Source organism: Heloderma suspectum, chromosome 4 (assembly GCF_057233095.1).
Source record: "Heloderma suspectum isolate Gila_16-S chromosome 4, 16-S_ref, whole genome shotgun sequence".
In the NCBI taxonomy this organism is placed as follows: Eukaryota; Metazoa; Chordata; class Lepidosauria; order Squamata; family Helodermatidae; genus Heloderma; species Heloderma suspectum.
Window position 1 is genome coordinate 185,119,177 of NC_139461.1, and position 18,663 is coordinate 185,137,839.

The following is an 18,663-nucleotide window of genomic DNA, read 5'->3' on the forward strand; positions in this document are numbered from 1 at the left end:
AAGGTGGATGGACATATTTAAGTATTTCATGTTATGTAATCAACAGATATCTAGGTAAACCTGCATAATCCATTGTCTGTAACTGGGATTCCCAAATGGTGTCCAGTGGCACACCAGTATCCTGCAGGAAAACAGTTTTCATATTGCAGGAAATAAGTCAATTTAAAGATCAAAGCCCAAAATAGTACACACACACACACACACAGAGAGAGAGAGAGAGAGAGAGGGAGGGGAGGCTGCCAACTGCATAACAAATTGCTCTGACCTTCACCCCATCTACATGGCACCGCTTTGACCCCCCCACCCCATCGCAACTGCACAGCAGTGCGGCTTCAAAGCAGCATGCCCCGTGATACACTTGTGATGTACTGTGTGCTTCCCCAACAGACTTGCTGTGCCCCCTTTTTGCCATTATACTGAAATGCACAATTGTGCAGTCCTGTGAGCGTGGGGGTGCGACACTTCAGTGGCTGTTTTGTATCTCAGGGGCTCTGCTGTGTCCTTCCACCCTTTTTAAGGTAAAAAGTGGGTGTTTTGTACTCCTTCATGTCCGCACCATCAGTTTGTCAGTTCCCCAGTCTGAGACCCTTGCAAAGTTTCGCACTCACAAGCGTGAGTGCTACGTGCCTAGCCATCGCTCCAAAATGGTGGCTGGAGCGATATTGGTCCTCCCGCAAGACCCCACCCCCGGCCCTTGGGTACTGAGTCCACAACCATTGCGAATATACGAAGCTGCAAAACTGTGCAGAAGTGTGATTAAATAGATGAAAATGCCCCTCTGTGCCTCTGTAACTGTGCAGCTGTGAAGGGATGGGGGAGTAAAGTGGTGTCACAGAGTGAGGCAGGCACTATGCATGCCTACAACACGCCCACTGCAAAACGCGAAGTTGGTTCGGGGAAGGGACAGCTGGCCCACAAAACCCTCAGCAAACACAAAAAATCGCAGCAAAATGACACCTTGGAAATCCACATTTTATGGGCGAAAACCAGAGATGGCAGCAAAGTCGCAACTGTGTCATCTATCATGAGGGACCTCGACTTGCACCTGCCCTGGAGTAAAAGCCAGATGTAGATGGGGTCCTTAGAATCATAGAATAGATTCTCCTTCAAGTTAGCCTGTGCTGGAGGTAGGTATCTGAGCTATAGGTAGGGATGTACGAAGGTCACTTACCTTTCCACGGATTATGTTGATGGGGGGGGAGGCATTCCATCCCTCCCCCCGGAATCCTTGATGGGGGGGAGGCAATCCTTTCCTCCCCCCGGAATCCTCCATGGCCGGCTGTGCTCCGCGGCAGCTCTGCGGAGCAGCCGGCCAGGCCCAGCCAGCCCAGAGCCGTCCGCGGCCGCGGAGGGCTCTGGGGGGGGGGAACCGCGTACGCAAATGGTGGCGGCTATGGCCACCGCCATTTGCGTTCCTTATAATTGGTCGTCTTAATCTACGTAAATATTTATGTAGACTATGACAGAGAAAATAAAGGGGAATGCAAATAGCGTAGCAGGAGCTATTTGCGTCCCTTTTTGATTCACCGTTTTAGCCTACGTAAATATTTACGTAGGCTAAAACAGTGAATAAAAAAGGGACGCAAATAGCGCCCGCTACACTATTTGCATTCCCCTTTATTTTCACTGTCATAGTCTACGTAAATATTTATGTAGACTAAGATGGCCAAAAATAAGGAATGCAAATGGCGGCGGCCGTAGCCGCCGCCATTTCCATATGCGTTTTTGGTTTTTTTAAAACCCAGCCATGATAGGCTATGTAAATCTTTACGTAGCCTATCATGTCATGTGTTGTTTTTTTTAAACCCAGCCATGATAGGCTACGTAAATCTTTATGTAGCCTATCACGTCGGTGTTTGTTTGTTTTTTTACAAGACTGTAAATGGCAGCAGCGGCAGCCTGTTGGAAGACCAGCTGCCGCCGCCGCTGCAGCCGCCACTGGAGCCGCCACCACCCGGAAGATCCACTCCAGGTAAGTCTCGTCCTGGGGGGGATCCGTGGGGGGGGTGGAGGGGGCAGGCCGTTCCACCATGGAGTTCGGGGGGCCGAATGCACTGGCATTCGGCCTCACTGAGATCCGTGGCGGAATTCTCTGACATCCCTAGCTATAGGTGCAATTCAGTTATTCAGTTGCTTGCAACGCAGAGGCTCAGTGACTCAAGCAGGAACCCTGGGAATGGACCCCTCTCAGGGTGGATAAAGGCAGTTCTCATGCTCACTATTTTAAAAATCAAACTTTTGGGATGCGATATTGAAACATGCCTCCGGTTTTAAATCAGAAATTAACAGTGTGCCCAGCAACGTGCTGGCCTAGTTGTCTCCAATGCCTCTGACTTCTCTCTCTTGGTATTCTCCTGGCTTACCTTTGGCAGTGAGCAAGGGATCTGGATGGAATTCATCTTTGAAAGTACAAATTCCTACCTTGGCACCTTGGTGGTTCTGACCACTTCTTATTGTCACACGTTATAGTGTCTGGTCCCGGAATTTCAAAACCTTCACGACACTGATAACGCACTTGGTGGCCATGCGGATAGAAGTTTACTCGACTATGACCCACAATTTCAGCATTGGAAACTCTAGGAGGTGATCCACAGGTTCTATCTAAATGGGGAGAAGATGCAAACAAATAAGGGTTTTATCTAAATTATGCTTTCATTGGGTCTGGCAAAATAAATAATCGCTCATGTTTCATTTATTACCAGAGAGGGACAAAGATAACTGCACTAGAGCTTTTCAGACATTCAACTGAGGATGACAGAATGTCAGTGCATACAGAAGGATGGCACAGAGCAGGACCGGAGCAAAGGGATCTCTGCCTCTGTTCTATGTGCACTTAACTAAAGTTCAGAAAAGGGCCTCTGTGTATACAACTGTTATCCGCATTATCAGGATCACTGCTTTTTCAGAGAGCCTCATGCGTACTCAGCTGTATGCGCATGGGTTCTGCTCTGCTCTTTAATTGAACTAGATAGGGGGTTCAGACCACATGAATGATTCTGTTCTACCAACGTTCAAGGATAGTCCGAAAAAGGGCTTCTGCTGCAAGGTCACTATGGGCGTTGTCAGATATAGCACAACAAGGCATGTGCCCCAAATCGTCTGAGCAGTGCCCCAAAGCCTATGAGCTGCTCCAATGACATCATCTGCCTTAATACAAGTTTGCCTTCTTCTCCCAAGTTCAATAGTCTTCCAGTGATTAGGAAACCATAGGAATCACTCCCTTAGCAGGGCAACAGGGTGTGTAGAAGGCAGCAGCCTTTTAAACTATAGGAAACATCTGGCTTTACTGCCCCAAACTGGAACTTTTCACTTTGGCACAAATAAAGACTTCAGCACAACAAATGGTTTAATTAGTCTCCACAAACTTCTCTTTCCCCCACCCACCTTTAACTTCTCCTACATAGCAGCAGGGAGTAGATTATACCAAAAGGAGGGTTAGAACTATGTGATATCATGTTCCAGAAAGTGCTGGGAAAGTTGCATGCAGAGTGCCTTTTAGCAGTTCCAGCAGGCATCGGGCATTTAAATACGTTTTACAGTTTGAAAAAGCAAGAAAAAGCCTTCAGCCACCTCATAAAGTTAATTAAGATATGTACAACCCTCCCAATACCCCCTCCCAAATGTTACGCCTCTGAAAAAAGCCACTTGGCTTGGGAAATTTGCCCTCCCTCTCTCCTGCCCCCATCCATTTCCAATCACCATTCTTATTATCTTCTTCAGCATAGAATGCAAATAATCCTGATGATGATGATGTGCCCACCTCTGTCTTTCACAGCCAACCCTCCTCGTTGATGCAATACAAGTTAGTTGAGCTCCATATTCATGTAACTTGGCAAAACCAGTGCTGACATGCAGCATATTGAAAAGACCTGCTTCAGGAGACACCATGAGAGGGGATAAATAAAGGCAGGAATTGGTGTCTGAACAGTGCAGCCAGACTTGGTGAACTATTGGTGCTAGCAGGGGTGTGACATTTGTGTTTTGTGCAGATACACCTGTATACATATGCCAGGGATTGGGACAGAAAACTGGCACTGTGCCTGAGAGAGGCTGGATTATGCCTTACAGAGAGAACAGAAAGTATAAAACCTGCAAGCAAACGATGTCTGGATATAAATCAGCACAGATCACAGAGTACTGGCAGCATTAGCAGTAGGCTTTTCTGTGCCTTGTGGAAAACTGAAACAGAATTATTTTAACTCAGCTTTATTTAGGGCCACCCTAGACAAGGCTCCAATCATACAGTTAACAGCTGTGTGAGTGGCTTTTAAAAGTACGTTGTAGCTGCAGAAGGACCAATCCTGACTGGGACCTTGGGATGGGGATTAGAGGGGCTTTGACAAATTGGAGCTTGAACCCCCCACATACAAACTGCAGAAATGGGGACCCCAGCCTAGATCAGAACCACAGCAAGAGGCAAAGGGTGAAAGCTCCCACAGCAGGGTCCCCATCTGGAATGGACCCCCCCCAAAAACTGCACTTTTTTTAAGCCATTCAGACAATAGCATGGTTGATGTCTCATCTAGTTTAGCCCTTAGTTGACTGAAAATCAGTCTCTCTCTCTCACTTACTTGTATCATTCAGCTATAATATTCAACCCATAGTTTTGCTGAACCTTGGCTGGATTGCGCTGCTACTCTACATTTGAATTTATCTGGCAAAATTCTTACTTTTCAGCTGCAGCATTTGACTTTGATATTGGGAAAGGGAGGATACCATCATGAGAAAAACTGAGCCAGGACTCCCACATTAAACTCCAAAATACAGCTCCAGAATCTCCAAATTTTCATGTACCAATTTTATTGATTTACAAAGTGCATCGCCCTACAACAGTTTACCTAGCTGCAACACTCTTCTCTCCCCACATTCCACAAATATTTGGAATTCTGTCTTGTTTTGTCAGACCCTAGAGCAGCGATGCTCTGGCATGATGCAGACCACATATAAAGAACCACCTTGGCAAGTTTTTCATTTTTCTACCAATGACTGATATGAAGCTACAGATATGAGATGTGTGAAATAAACACAGGTAAAGTGCCACCCATGCGGGTGGCGATGATAGGAGCTGTAGTTGTAGTCCTACACATCTGGAGGCGTCAGGTTGGGGAAGGCTGCCCTAGAGGATGTGGGTGCAGTTGGTTCTATTGCTGTACATTTCTTCAAAGGACCTTGCAATGGAATGAGTTTCATCTCCTGTCAGCAATTAAGGGTGCAATCTTATGGATACAGCCAGCCACCTCTGAACTTGGAGGTGGACAACTATCTATTGCAGAACAGGCAGACTGCAAACCGGATTATCTCCTCCGTGCTCTGGCCAACCTGCATTTGTGGCTAGACAGCTGATTCCGGCTGTCTAGACAGGGCATGTTGCAGCTGGGGGGGAGGTTGGATGGCACATAGGAACCGTCATTACGGCTCTTCCACAGTCCCCTCCCCACCCCCAGGAGTGCCCCCTTTTCGGCTGCTCTGTGCTGCTCTTATGACTGCAGAGGAGGGGGCAAAGTGCGCTGCCTAAAAGGCAGCAGGGGAGCGGGGGAGTCGGGTTTCTGGGAATTGAAAATCCTATGGTTGTCTAGACAATGTCTAGTGGCCATAGGATTGCGCCCTAACACATATCACAGATGATAACCGCATTTGGAAATGGGACCTGCCATGGAACCTCTTGTAGCCAATACAATACAAATGTAGTAAATACTTATGTAGCCTATCACGGACTAATGCAAGGACGCAAATGGTGGCCGCTACAACAGCCGCCATTTGCGGCCATAGCAGCCTGGCAGTGGCCGGAAGACCAGCTGTGGCCAGCCTCGGCTAGCAGCTCTGCAGCCTTGCCACAGAGCGGAGCTGGCTGGGGCAGATTCTGGGGGGAGGGACAGATAGCCTCCCCACCCCCAGCAGACCCAGGCAGCAGACCGGTAAGTGGGATTCGTACATCCCTACTTACAATGGCAGAAAGTTTTCTTTCTTTCTTTTTTGCTACTCAGCTCAACTAAAGGGACTTTCCTGACTGTGCACTTTTAAATTCTAGTATATCTAGGTGCACTGCTGTCATGGCTTTGGTAGTGTTTAATCAAATTACATAGCTTATGTTACTGGAGCACTAAAATGATCGAAGGTGGAAAGCCACAGATGCATTTTGTTGATGCACCTGACAGTTTTATATGCATATATCAAAGTTTATTTATTTCTTTATTTTTATGCGCCCTTCCTCACAGGGAGCCCAGGGTGGCTAATAACCTATATAGAAAACAATACAACACATAAACTGTAAGTCCAAAATCACAAATGCATAATAAAATACAATAAAACGTGATCACATTAGAGCACCAGCCATCTTCGAAAGCTCCAATGTCAAAAGTTTCCTCTAATTATAATTTTCTATATTTTTGGTATGTTCAATATATTGCTTGTATGAATTAAGTACGACAGGTTTGGTTTCTATTGCAATTAGTCTGACATTAGATTAAACCACAGTATGACTGAAATAATGTTTCTGTCATCTTATGTCCTGTTTTCCTGCCCCAAGGTTGGGTTCATAGACTAAAGCCTATTTCAGACGTGTTCCTACTTCATTTTACTTTTAGAGGTATGTTGCCATTGTAGCATACATGCAAAGACCATTTCTTAGACACAAAATATGTCTCCTATCATTTGTTGATGTATCGCCTAGGGATGGCGGAGAATTTCTCCCCGAATCTTCGGGGGGCCGAGTGCCAACGCATTCGGCCCCCAAAATCGGCAGTGAAATTCTCCGCCACCCCCCCACCCCCCCGGGATAGGACTTACCTTTGGCGAATGTCCTTCCCGGCGGCGGGTCCCGGTGGCGGTTCATCGGCTTTTCGGCGGGGGCGGGGGAGGCAGCTGGTCTTCCGACTGGCTGCCGCTGCCGCCATTACAAAGTAAAGTTAAAAAAAAAAAAAAAACATGATAGGCTACGTAACGATTAACGCAGCCTATCACAGCTAGATTTCCAAAGTCAGTTGTGATAGGCTACGTAAATCATTACGTAGCCTATCATGGGTGACTTTGGGGGGGAAAAAAGCATGTATGCAAATGACGGCGCCCCATGGGTGCCGCCATTTGCGTTCCTTATATGGTCCCGATAGTCTACGTAAAGATTTACGTAGACTACGGCGAAAATAAGGGCAACGCTATTTGTGTTGCCCTTATTTTCGCCATAGTCTACGTAAATCTTTATGTAGACTAGACGTGCCAAACTAAGGAATGCAAATGGCGGCACCCCATGGGCACCGCCATTTGCGTACGTGCTTTTTTTTTTCAAAGTCACCCGTGATAGGCTACGTAACGATTTATGTAGCCTATCACGGCTGACTTTGGAAATCTAGCCGTGATAGGCTGCGTAAATCGTTACGTAGCCTATCACGGGTTGTTTTTTGTTTTGTTTTTTACTTTTCTATTTCGCAGCCGGGCAGACGGGGCACTTCTCCCCGACCTGAATTTCGGCCAAGCGAGGTGGGGCGCCTCCCTCCCCAGCCTGAATTTCGGGGGGAGAAGCGAAGCGCCTCCCCCCCACCGCGAAGCAAGCTGCAGGACCGGGTAAGTGACTCTCGTACATCCCTAGTATCGCCATTTGCTGCTCCCCCACCGCCACAGCCTGAGGCGGGGGATTCACCCCACCTCATGAGAGGGCCGGCCCTGCTACTGAGGGTCCACATCCCATCAGGGGCCCACCGACAAGAGCCCCCGGACTGGCGCCTTCTTTTCGCCATGGCAACTTGCTTGTCCACCTGCCTCTTGCTCTGGCCCGGAAAACAGTGGTGCGGAGAAAAGGGAGCAATCCGTGCCATGGCCTGCCTGCTCACTGGCTCTCTGCCTGTCCAACAAAGAAGTGGCAGCAGTGAGGAGTAGAGGAGGGCACCACATGCCTGTTATTCTGACCTGTGTGCTTCTATCATTTTATGTAACGCAGGCAAGCGAGTGTTAATAGGGTGCTAGGGAGCGAGCAAAAGGAGGGAGGGGCCTGTGTGTGTGTGTGAGGATACTGAGGTTATAAAAGCAATGAACTGACAGGTTGGCACACAGGGATTCAGGGATTGTGGAAGCAACATCCAGTAAGGGGGGTTGTGTGTAGGATTTTTGAAGAGGCAGAGTTGGTAGGGAAGGGACAAAGTTGGTAGGGAAGACCATGCATTAATGAATAATAATAACATATCATTCTTCATGTAATTCAGACTCCATGTGTTGGTTTGAATTGATGCTACCATTATTCAATCTGTTTCCTTATTACTTCTCCTGTAGTGGGTTGAGAGGAACAATTGGGCAAACTGAGCTTCTCTGGAACCCAGAGAGCGTAAAAGGGCTGAAGTTTGGGTGTCAGTGGGAACAACGGATCCAGGTGAAAGCCGGTGTTTCCTGAGGGGTTTGTTTCTCAGTTTCAGAGATGGAGGGTGGGGAAAAGGTGGGACTCAGGGAGTCACAAGGACCAATAGCAACCAGTGACAATGGTGGGGAGAAGGTAAATTCACTGCAGGAGGAGCCCCATTCAGGGGATCTTATCTATGAGGTCTCAAAAATCTAAAGCTGCTACTGCTTGCACTACAAAAGTATTTAAATCAAAGAACACTCTCTGCACATGTGCAGAAACTTGTTTTTCATTTGGAGCTGTTGAAGAACTGCGAAGAAAATAGTGTTGGTATTGTATTTATCATTATAATTTCTGTATTTAATTAATTTGTGTTATATCACCAAAGAATGGCACTCAAGGCGGCTAGCAATAAAATCTGGATTAAAAGCAAGGTCTTAATTAAAACATGATATAAAAACATATACACGGAAAACAAAATTACAAGCATAACAATAAAGGAAATAAGCAACTACAATCAATTAAAACAACAACAACCTTCAGCAACAGACCAGCTTAGGCCAAAGACCTGCCTGAATGAAAATGCCTGTGCCTGAAGGTGGACAGACAGCACAGAGGGGGCCAAATCAGCCTTTCTTGGCAGGGAATTGCAGAGCCTGGGAGTGGCCACCGGGAAGGCGCTCTTGCGCATCCCTACCAAATGTCCCTCCAAGGGCAGTGGTACCAGGAGGAGGGCCTCTCCCATGATTTTAAAACCGGGGCAGGCTCATGCGGGAGAAGGTGGTCTTTCAGGCAGCCAGGTCCGAAGCCATGTAGGGCTCCAGAGTTCATAACCAGCACTTGGAATTATGCCTGGAAACAGACTAGAAGCCAGTGAAGCTGTTGGAAGGAGGGAGTCAAGTGCTCCCTGCAACCCACCACGGTCCACAGTCTGGCTGCAGCAATCTGGACCAGCTGAAGCTTCTTAACAGTTTTCACAGGCAGACACACGTAGAGTCCATTACAGTAGTCCAAACAGGATGTAAGTAATGCATGCGTAAGCGTGGCCATGTCAGATATCTCCAGGAACAGGCACAGTTGGCACACTGGCCTCGCCTGTGCAAGCCGATTCCTTGGCACCACCAAAACCTGAGCATCCAGGTTCAGGGCCGAATCCAGGAGTATGTCCAAACATCAAGCCTGAATCTTCAAGGGGAGTATAACCTCATTTGGTAAGGCTGAATCCCTATTCCCTTATCTGCCTTTCCAGTTTCCACTAACTAACAGAAGCTCTGTCTTGTCAAGATTATGTTTCAGATTTATTTTAGTTGCCTCTTTTTGGGAGGAGGTCATTATACAGATAAATTTGTATTGGAACACCCCTTAATATGTACTGATGTACATGCGCTTTTAAATTACCTATCTGCTTCCTAAGAGATGATGCATGGTCAGTGCAAAAGGATTCTCCATGCCCTTCTGACAGCTTAAACACTGATACTACAATATTGGAAGGCTAAAACACTCACCTTATATAAGGCAATGGACTGAAGACCTTACAACACTTTGAACATTTGAATGGGTGGTGCATAGATGCCACCTGTGAATGGATACTTATTTGGACATTTGGTCTGCTTTGATTGAAGTCTATATATAGTTTTCAGAAACCTGTATTTTCATATATATGTATATGTGTATATAACATTTCTATACTGCCCAATAGCTGAAGCTCTCTGAGCAGTTCATAAAAATTAAAACCACAAAGTACAGAATAAAAACAGTATAAAAGATAAAAGCTTAAAACTACAGTATAAAAATACAACCAGAATAAAACCTAGCAGCAATGCAGAGATTTCAAATACAGGAAGGGAGCAATCCTGTGTCCCCTAGACAGTGTCTGGGGGACATAGAATTTTTCATTTCCTGGCTCTGCACTTGAAGACAGGGCTCCAAGCTCCTCTCCCTGCCCCCACCCCCTCCCCCTTATGGCCAACACATCTCTGTGCTTGGTAAATGTAGGGATGTACGAATCCCTTACCTGGCTCCGTGGTGGGGGATCTGCGGTGGGGGGGAGGCACTCCATCCCTCCCCCGGAATGCTCCCTGGCCGGCCCCACTCCACAGCAGCTCTGCAGAGCTGCCAGCCAGGGCCGTCCGCAGCCAGAGTTCTGACCGCAACTGGACTGCTGCAGCTGCCGTGATAGGCTACGTAAGTACTTACATAGCCTATCACGGCAAAGAGCAGGGATGCAAACGGCGGCTGCTACGCCATTTGCACTGCTGCTCTTTTCGTGATAGGCTACGTAAGTATTTACATAGCCTATCACAGTAAAGGCAGCCACGCAAATGGTGTAGTGGCTGCTGTTTGCATGGCTGCCTTTACCGTAATAGGCTACATAAATACTTACGTAGCCTATCACGAAAAGAGCAGCGCCGTAAATGGCATAGTGGCCGCCGTTTGCGTCCCTGCTCTTTGCCGTGACAGGCTACGTAAATACTTACGTAGCCTATCATGGCAGCCTGGCAGGACGCAAATGGTGGCCGCTACAATGGCTGCCATTTGCAGCTGCAGCAGCCAGCCAAGAGACCAGTCGCCACCGCTGGAGCCACCAGTGCACCGCTGGAGCACCGCCGCCTCTGCCTCCGCCCCAGGTAAGCTTTGTTCTGGGGGGATTCCACAGGGTGGTGGGGGGTGGGAGGCCGTTCCACCAGGGTTTGGGGGGGCAGTGCATTTGGCCTCATTGAAATACATGTATTTCACATGTATTTCAGTGAGGCCAGTGCATCTGGCCTCACTGAAATACATGGCGGAATTCTCCGCCATCCCTAGGTAAATGGAGTGTGTGGACAGGGGAAAGGAGGCATTCTGAGGCAGGGTAGGGAGGAGGCTGGGGTGGCTGGCTTATGCCTTTTCCTATCACCAGCCCGGCTTCCTTCCCTCCCACTCCCCGAAGCCTCTGCTAGACAGATGAAATCGCCCATCTAGCTAAAATGCAGCGCAGGAGGAACAAGGCACCTCCCTCTCTGCATAGGATACTCGGAAACCTCCGGGTTCAGGGGCTTACAAGTACCCAGGGCGCAAGCCATAGGATTGCACCCTAACAGATTTAAAACACCAAAGTTATCATGCTAAAATGCTAGGCAAATAAAAGGGTCTTCACCTGGAGCCTGAAAGATGACAACGCAGGTGCCAAGCAGACCTCATTCCACAGCCAGGGTTCCACAGCGGAAAAGTCCCTGGTAGGTAGCCACCCATCTCGCTTCCTTTGGCAGGGGCAGGGATGTTAGAGAATTCTGCCACAGAACCCAGGGAGGCTGAATTCCAGTGAATTCACACACACACACCCCAGAATCCATGGTGGAACAGAGCAACCCGCCCCACCACCCCGCAAAAGCCCTGCGAAACGGAGCCTACCTCGCTGCGGCTCCGGTGGTGGCGGTTCCAGCGGTGGCTCCGGCGGCAGTTGAAGCGGCGGTGGCAGCGATGGCAGTGGCTCTGGCCACTGCTGGGCTGCTGCAGCCTCAAATGGCGGCTGTCGCAGCAGCCACCATTTGCGTCCCTACACCAGCCTGTGATAGGCTATGTATATATTTACATAGCCTATCACGGCTAAAGCGGGGATGCAAATGGCATCCCCTACGCCATTTGCATTCCTGCTTTAGCTGTGGTAGGCTATGTAAATATATACGTGGCCTATCATGGGCCGGCGTAGGGACGCAAATGGTGTCCCCTATGCAGGATGCCATTTGCATCTGCAGCAGCCCGGCAGAGGCTGGAGGCCCCACTGCGGGTTGGTCCGGCCGGCGGCTCCATGGACTGGCCACGGAAGGGAGCTGGCCAGGCAGGATTCCATGGGGGGAGGAACAGATCGCCTTCCCCCCGCCCATCAAGGATTCCGGGGGGAGGAACGGATCACCTTCCCCCACCTGTGGACCCCAGCGGAGCCAGGTAAGCAGGGTTTCGTACACCCCTAAGCAGGGGCTCCCAGAGAAAGACCTCTGAAGATGATCTTAGGATCCGGCTGTCAGGGGGCCCTAGCCGGCCTCTTTCAGTCTACTCCAGTAGCCAACTCCAGACACAAACAAAGGATTCTTTTCAAGGCTTTATTCCTTTTACAACTTAATAACTCTATCACCAGCAACTAAGCTATGAACAGCAGAGTAACCTATGCCCCGGGTTGGAAACAGTTGGTCCCCATTTGAACGAGAATCACTTGCAGACCCTGAACTTATGGGCTAGGGAGAGTCCCTCCCCTTTTCCTTTGGGTCCTCTGGACGCGACTGTTGCTTGCGTGCCAAACGAGCGCTACGCCTCCTTTCCATGCCCTCCATAGCTTGTCACTCTTTGCGTCTGTGTCGAGCATCCAGCAAGCCCTCCTCCTGCACTCTTTCACTCCCAGGATCACTATCTATCTCTGGAATGCCGGCAGGAGGAATCTCTGCCAGCTGCAGGGCCTGGGAGTGATGAGCGCGCTCCTTTCCCACTGATGGCTGTTCCTCCTCAGAATCAGAACTACTCTGAGGTTCTATGGGCTCAGTGTCCACCCTGACACTGGGCAGGTACAGATGGGAGGAGACAATCCTTCAGATAACCTGGCCCCAAGCCGTTTAGGGCTCTGAATGTTCATACCATCAGGCCTCGACATGGACTGGCAGCCAGCGGAGCTGGGAAAGTCCTACCATGATAGGATCACGTTGGCCAGTCCCTGTGGAGAATCTCGTTGCCCTGTTTTGGATCAGCTGAAGTTTCTGGACCATATTCAAAGACAGCCCCATGTATAACACATTGCAGTAATCCAGACAAGAGGATATCAGACCATGGATAACTGTAGCTAGGCTATCTCTTTTCAGATAGGGGTGTAGTATATTCGCCTAAGCTGATAAAAGGGGCTCCATGCCACTGAGTCCGCCTGCCTCAAGCGACAATTCCGGGTCCAAGAGCAACCCCAGACTATGTACCCTGATCCTTTAGGGGGAGTGCAACCCCTTCCAGAACAGGTTGTACATCAGACGAACCGGGCAGACGAGCCACCCACTAACAGTACCTCCATCCTGTCTGGATTGAGTCTCTGTTTTTTGGCCCTCATCCAGTTCATTACCATGCCAGGCACTGATTCAGAACAGCCACTGCCTCACCTGGGTTTGATGAAAAACAGAGGTAGACCTGGTATCATCCACATACTGATGACACCTCAGCCCACACTTCCAAACATCCCGTGCCAGGGGTTTCATGTAGATGTTGAACAGCATAGGGATAAAATAGAGCCCTGGGGAACTCCATAGCATAGCTGCCAGGGCACAGAGCAATAATCCTACAGCACCACCTTCTGGAATCGGCCAACTAGATAGGAGCAGAACCACTGCAGTGCAGGACCTCCAGCTCTGAGCCCAGACAACCTATCCAGAAGGACACCATGGCTGATGGTATTGAAGCCACAGAGAGGCCCAAGGCAATCAACAGAGTCACATTCCCCCCACCCCTCTCCCGGCAAAGGTAATCCCACAGGGCAACCAAGGCAGTTTCCATTCCAGAACCAGGCCTGAAGCCTGACTGATAATCCATTTCATTCAAGAGTGCCTGGAACTTAGGGATGTATGAAAGACCCACCTTCCGTTCCGGGGGGGGTCCACGGGGGGGAGGCGATCTGTCCCTCCCCCCGGAATCCTCACCAGCTGTCTCTGCTCCACGGCGATTCTGCGGAGCCATCAGCCGTCTCCATAGCACCAGCAATACAGCTGCCATTGCCGTATTGCTGGCTGAGGCTGAATGACTCTGGCTGCAAATGGCATCCCCTACGCCATTTGTGGCTGTAAAGGTAGGCTAGCCTATCATGTGAAAAACCACAGATGCAAATAATGTAGCAAACGCCATTTGCGGCCATAAAGCCCTTAGTTTAAGCTAAATGCAGCCATTTATGGCCACATTTAGCTTAATCTAAGACCTTTACGGCTGCAAATGGCGTAGTGGACACCATTTGCAGCTGGAGTCACTCAGTCTCAGCCAGCGATATGGCAATGGCGGCCGTATCACTGGTGCTATGGAGCTGGGGGCAAGGAGGATCTGGCTGGGGAGGATTCCTCGGGGAGGTGGAGGGAAGTGCTCCATTCCTCCATGGACTCCAGAGGCCAGATTCTTTTGAATCCAGCCTCACTGGGGTCCGTGGAGGAATTCTCCACCAACCCTGCTGGAGCTGTCCTGCAAACACCCACTCAAGCACTTTGCCCAGGAAGGGGATGTTAGCTACCGGCCTACAGTTGTTAACATCCTCTGGGTCCAAGTTAGGTTTTTTCAGGAATGGTCTAATTACCACCTCTTTCACAGGTATGCATTGAAGAAACTGGCATATTCAAATTTATGTAGCCACATTTTCTTTCTTTCTTTTCCCCCTTTTTATTGAAATTTTACAATAAAAACTAAATTTAAATAAATAAGTACACTGTTTCAATTTTATTCGCCTTCAGTCCATTACTGACATTAAACAGTGACTTAGAACTAGAACAGCTTCCTTTGATTTCGATGGAAAGGACAGAGTTGGGTGTCATCAGCACACTAGTGGCACAGAACCCCAAAACTCTGGACACCCTGTCCTAGTGGTTTCATGTATATGTTAAGTAGCATGGAGGACAAGATGGAACTCCGAGGGACACCATACGTCAACGGCCACAGCATCGAACAGGAATCCCCTAGCAGCACTTTCTGAAATTGCCCCTCCAAGAAGGACCAGAACCACCATATAACAGTGCTTCCCAGTCCCATCTCAGACAGATGACTCTGCAGAAGACCATGGTCAATGGTATCGAAAGCTACCGATAACCAATAGGGACACACTCCCTCTGTCCAGTTGCTGGTAAAGATCATCTACCAAAGCTACCAAAGCAGTCTTTGTCCCACACCCAGAGCTAAAACCAGATTGAAATGGATCTAGAGAATTTACCTCATCCAGATAACCCTGGAGCTGAGAAGCCAGCACACGTCCCAGCACATTGTTCAAGAATGGAATACTGGAGACTGGCTGGAAATTATCAAGTACAGTTGGATTCAGAAAGGGGCTATTTTTTATTTATTTTTTTAGCAGAGGTCTTACCATCACCTCTTTAAGGATGTTGGAGGAATCCAAGGGCGGTGGGGGGGGGAGGGAGTTGAAGCTCAGCAAGACCTCACTGGTTCAGTCCCAGGAGTCTGGTCTGACATTTGCCAGCTGGCCTGACTCGGTCCACAGAGGGTTGAGCCAGCTGACAGATTTTCCACCTTTGCACGGCAGCAGCAGGGAATGAGGGGAGAACCATGGCGCTCCCCTCCCACTCTACTGCTGCCGCTGTGCTGCTGCGCCCACCAGTTTCTCTCTCCCTGGTGGTGATGGCACCAGTAGGGAGAGAGGAAGAGTTGCACCATGGCAGCAATGCAGTGGTGGCAACAGGATGGCCACCCTATCCCACCCTATTGCCACTGCCTCACTGCCACTGCACAACCATCCCTCTCTCCCTGCTCATGTTGGCACTGACAGGGAGAGAGGGAGGGTTGTGTGTGCAGAGGTGGGAACTTGGGTTTTTTTCCCCCTAACCCGGAATGCGTGCAAATTATGGCTGTAATTTGTGCACATTCTGAACTGGGGGGGGGGACACCTACCCAGGTCCCTGGATTTCAGGAGTGGACTCCCAACTTGGATTGTAAAACCTTGCCGAGCTGGGGGCAGCGCAGGAATAAGATGGGCCCTAACAGTGTTGGATTCCCACACGACAAACATCCCTACTTTTAGGCAGCATATAATCACACTTGCCATAAAGACACCTTGTATTGCTTCTGAGCATTACGAGCCAGGCAAATTCACATTCTGGACCATACCATGACAGGTTTGGGCAACAAAAGCAAACAAAACAGGGCAGGTTTTGGATTCCCTAAGGAGGATTTCGCCTCCTCCTCAGCCCTTGACGTTGCGCTGCTCACTGGGAAAGCAGGGGCAGCTCCTCCTCCCCCATCCGCACAACCCCCAAACATAAGGAGGGCAGAGTGCTATGGCCACTCCTCCTGCTGCCAGTGATTCACCCTCCCACCAGAATGGTGGGCAAGCAGGGGGGGCACCTCATGGCATTCATAGCAACATGAACCTGACTTATGCTGTTGCAGATCATTCATAGCGATATGAAGCTGACTTATATGGATGCAGATCATTGGCCCTTCTAGCACAGAGTTGTCAAGTCTGACTGGCCGAAGCTCTCCACAGTCTCACCAGAGCTCGTTCCCAGCCCTGCTGCCCCAGATCCTTTGAACCGGAGGTGTCAAGGATTTAACTGCAACCATGCCTGCACTTTAGGATTGAGCTACGGCTTCCTCCAACATTTCTGATTGGGCCAGAAGAATGATTCAGGTTTCAGAATAGTGGAAAGTCTCCTGGAGCCTAAACCTCTACAGAGAGGAGCCTGGCCAGGATGCCCATTCCCGCCCCACTTGCTGTTCAGCACGGATACTGAACTCCTCTGTTTCCAGAAGTCATTAGCTTGAGAATGGTTACCCAGGCAAAGCATGCAACGCACCTTGACAGGTGGGAGGTTTTGACCACGTTCCTCTTTGGCAGGTTGCACTCAGCGGTCCTTCTGCAATGAGACGTGGTGAACGGCACTGGTAACTTACTGTCTCCCCAGGCAGATAGCGGTTTTTTACATTTTCAGCATATGAAAGACTGGTGTATGGGGGGGGCTTTCCACATGGTTTTTCTGAGAAGATATAAAAATGGAAACATAACTTTTGAAACAAGCCACTATATCTCTGCCGGGATTTCCCTATCCAAATACTGAACAAAGCTCCCTGTTAATGCAGAGTAGTTATTTCTTTTAAAGTCAGAGACATGAGGGCAGGCAGAAGGGGCATCGAGAGAGAGGTGCCAGCAACCAGAGTGCTTCTGAATACAGTGCGCATTGTGGACAGCTCTGCAAAACAAAACCAGTGGTTTAATTATCTAACATACTGGGCGTGGGCGATTCCTGGGGAAATGCCTGGATTTGGGCAGGTCCTAATTCAGTGGTTTCACACTTTCCACTTTCAGGGAGTTCTTCCACATCAAGTCGCCTAGTACGCACTCTAATATGTCATGGAGGACACAGGCTCGGTTTAGGCAGTGCATCAACTATAAACCGTTGGATTGGGCCATTGACTCACATAAACTGACAGGGCATCCCATAACGCATTCTGGCTCTCCTGCTATTGTTATGGTGGAAGATCAGTGAAGGTGGACATTGATCAAGCTCTTGTGCATGGAAGCTTGTCTGTCTTGACTGAGCTTTTCATGCAGGAACCCCAGAAACATTTCCAAGGACCCCAGTGCTGTCCAGGACCATATTTGAGAATCAGTGCCATGTCTGAATGTTCAAGACATGGAATATTGTGCCCCAATTTAAATGGCTGTCATTGCTAAAAGAGCAAGCATATTTGGAGACTCTGAAAGTTGGCAGACCTTCATTTGACATGACCTCCTAAGCAGTACGGAGAATGTGTGATGTTTCCACAGGTCTCTGGCTTGTCAACATTCATGTAAACTCACTGTGGTTCCTTCTTCCATGCTTTCCTGCAGAGTTTCAATGGCCTGAAGTTGAGCAAGCCACATGTAAAGCTCTCGGTTGGAACTACAGTCAGCCCCGACACCAGGGCTGGGCAACTTCTGCTGGCCTAGCGACCAATTTCCAGACCCAGAAACTAGGGGAGGGGGGGTCTGCACCCTCCCTGGAATTCCACTGCTACGCCACCACTTTTGCTGGAAGGATTCCACAGCATGGTGGCAGTGGGGGAAGAAATGCCAATGTTCCTTTCATAATAAGGCGCATGGGCAGCACACACCTCGTTTTAAAGGAAATTCAGACTCTTTTCCTGCCACCAAATTTCAGCCACAACTTCAGTGGTGCAGCAGCAGGGCAGCGGGGGCCACAAAACTGGTCGGGAGGAACCACGTGTGGCCCACGGGGTGTGCATTGCCCAGCCCTGCCGTGTCCTTCGAATGGAAGGGCATTTTCTTACCTCTGCATGATGGTGGCTGGGACCACTTCCTATCATTACATGTTGCAGAATTCAATCCACTGATGGCGAAACCTGCGTGACAGCGATACTGCACACTTTCACCAGGAAGGTACTTCCTCTGGGTTCTGTTTAGGACCTCACCATTTCCAACCGCAGGGGGGGTTCCACACCTTAAATCTGGAAAACGGGTGATACAGCACGTTTTCAATGAATAAAATCACTTTGATAGTGTTTCATGTCTATAAGAGTGCTCCTCCTTCAGTTGGTAGGAAGGTCCAAGAGCAGACAGTACAGAGCCAGTTTACTTGGGGGATGGGGTGGAGGGGTCGATGAGAACTAGAGGCTTGCAATGATTTTGC

General features: G+C 49.2%; 1 protein-coding gene across 1 annotated transcript in view; it reads right to left on the reverse strand.

The window, feature by feature from the left end:
* The window catches only part of LOC146347838 (complement factor H-like), an 81,428-nt gene that overhangs the window by 8,499 nt on the left and 54,266 nt on the right, over positions 1-18,663 (reverse strand). Inside the window, exons 13-15 of the mRNA XM_084851625.1 lie at positions 18,305-18,481; positions 16,831-17,010; positions 2,422-2,601 (exon numbers count right to left, since the gene is read on the reverse strand). Of these exons, the coding sequence (XP_084707751.1) occupies positions 2,422-2,601; positions 16,831-17,010; positions 18,305-18,481 (537 nt within the window). The remainder of the gene's footprint in view (positions 1-2,421; positions 2,602-16,830; positions 17,011-18,304; positions 18,482-18,663) is intronic.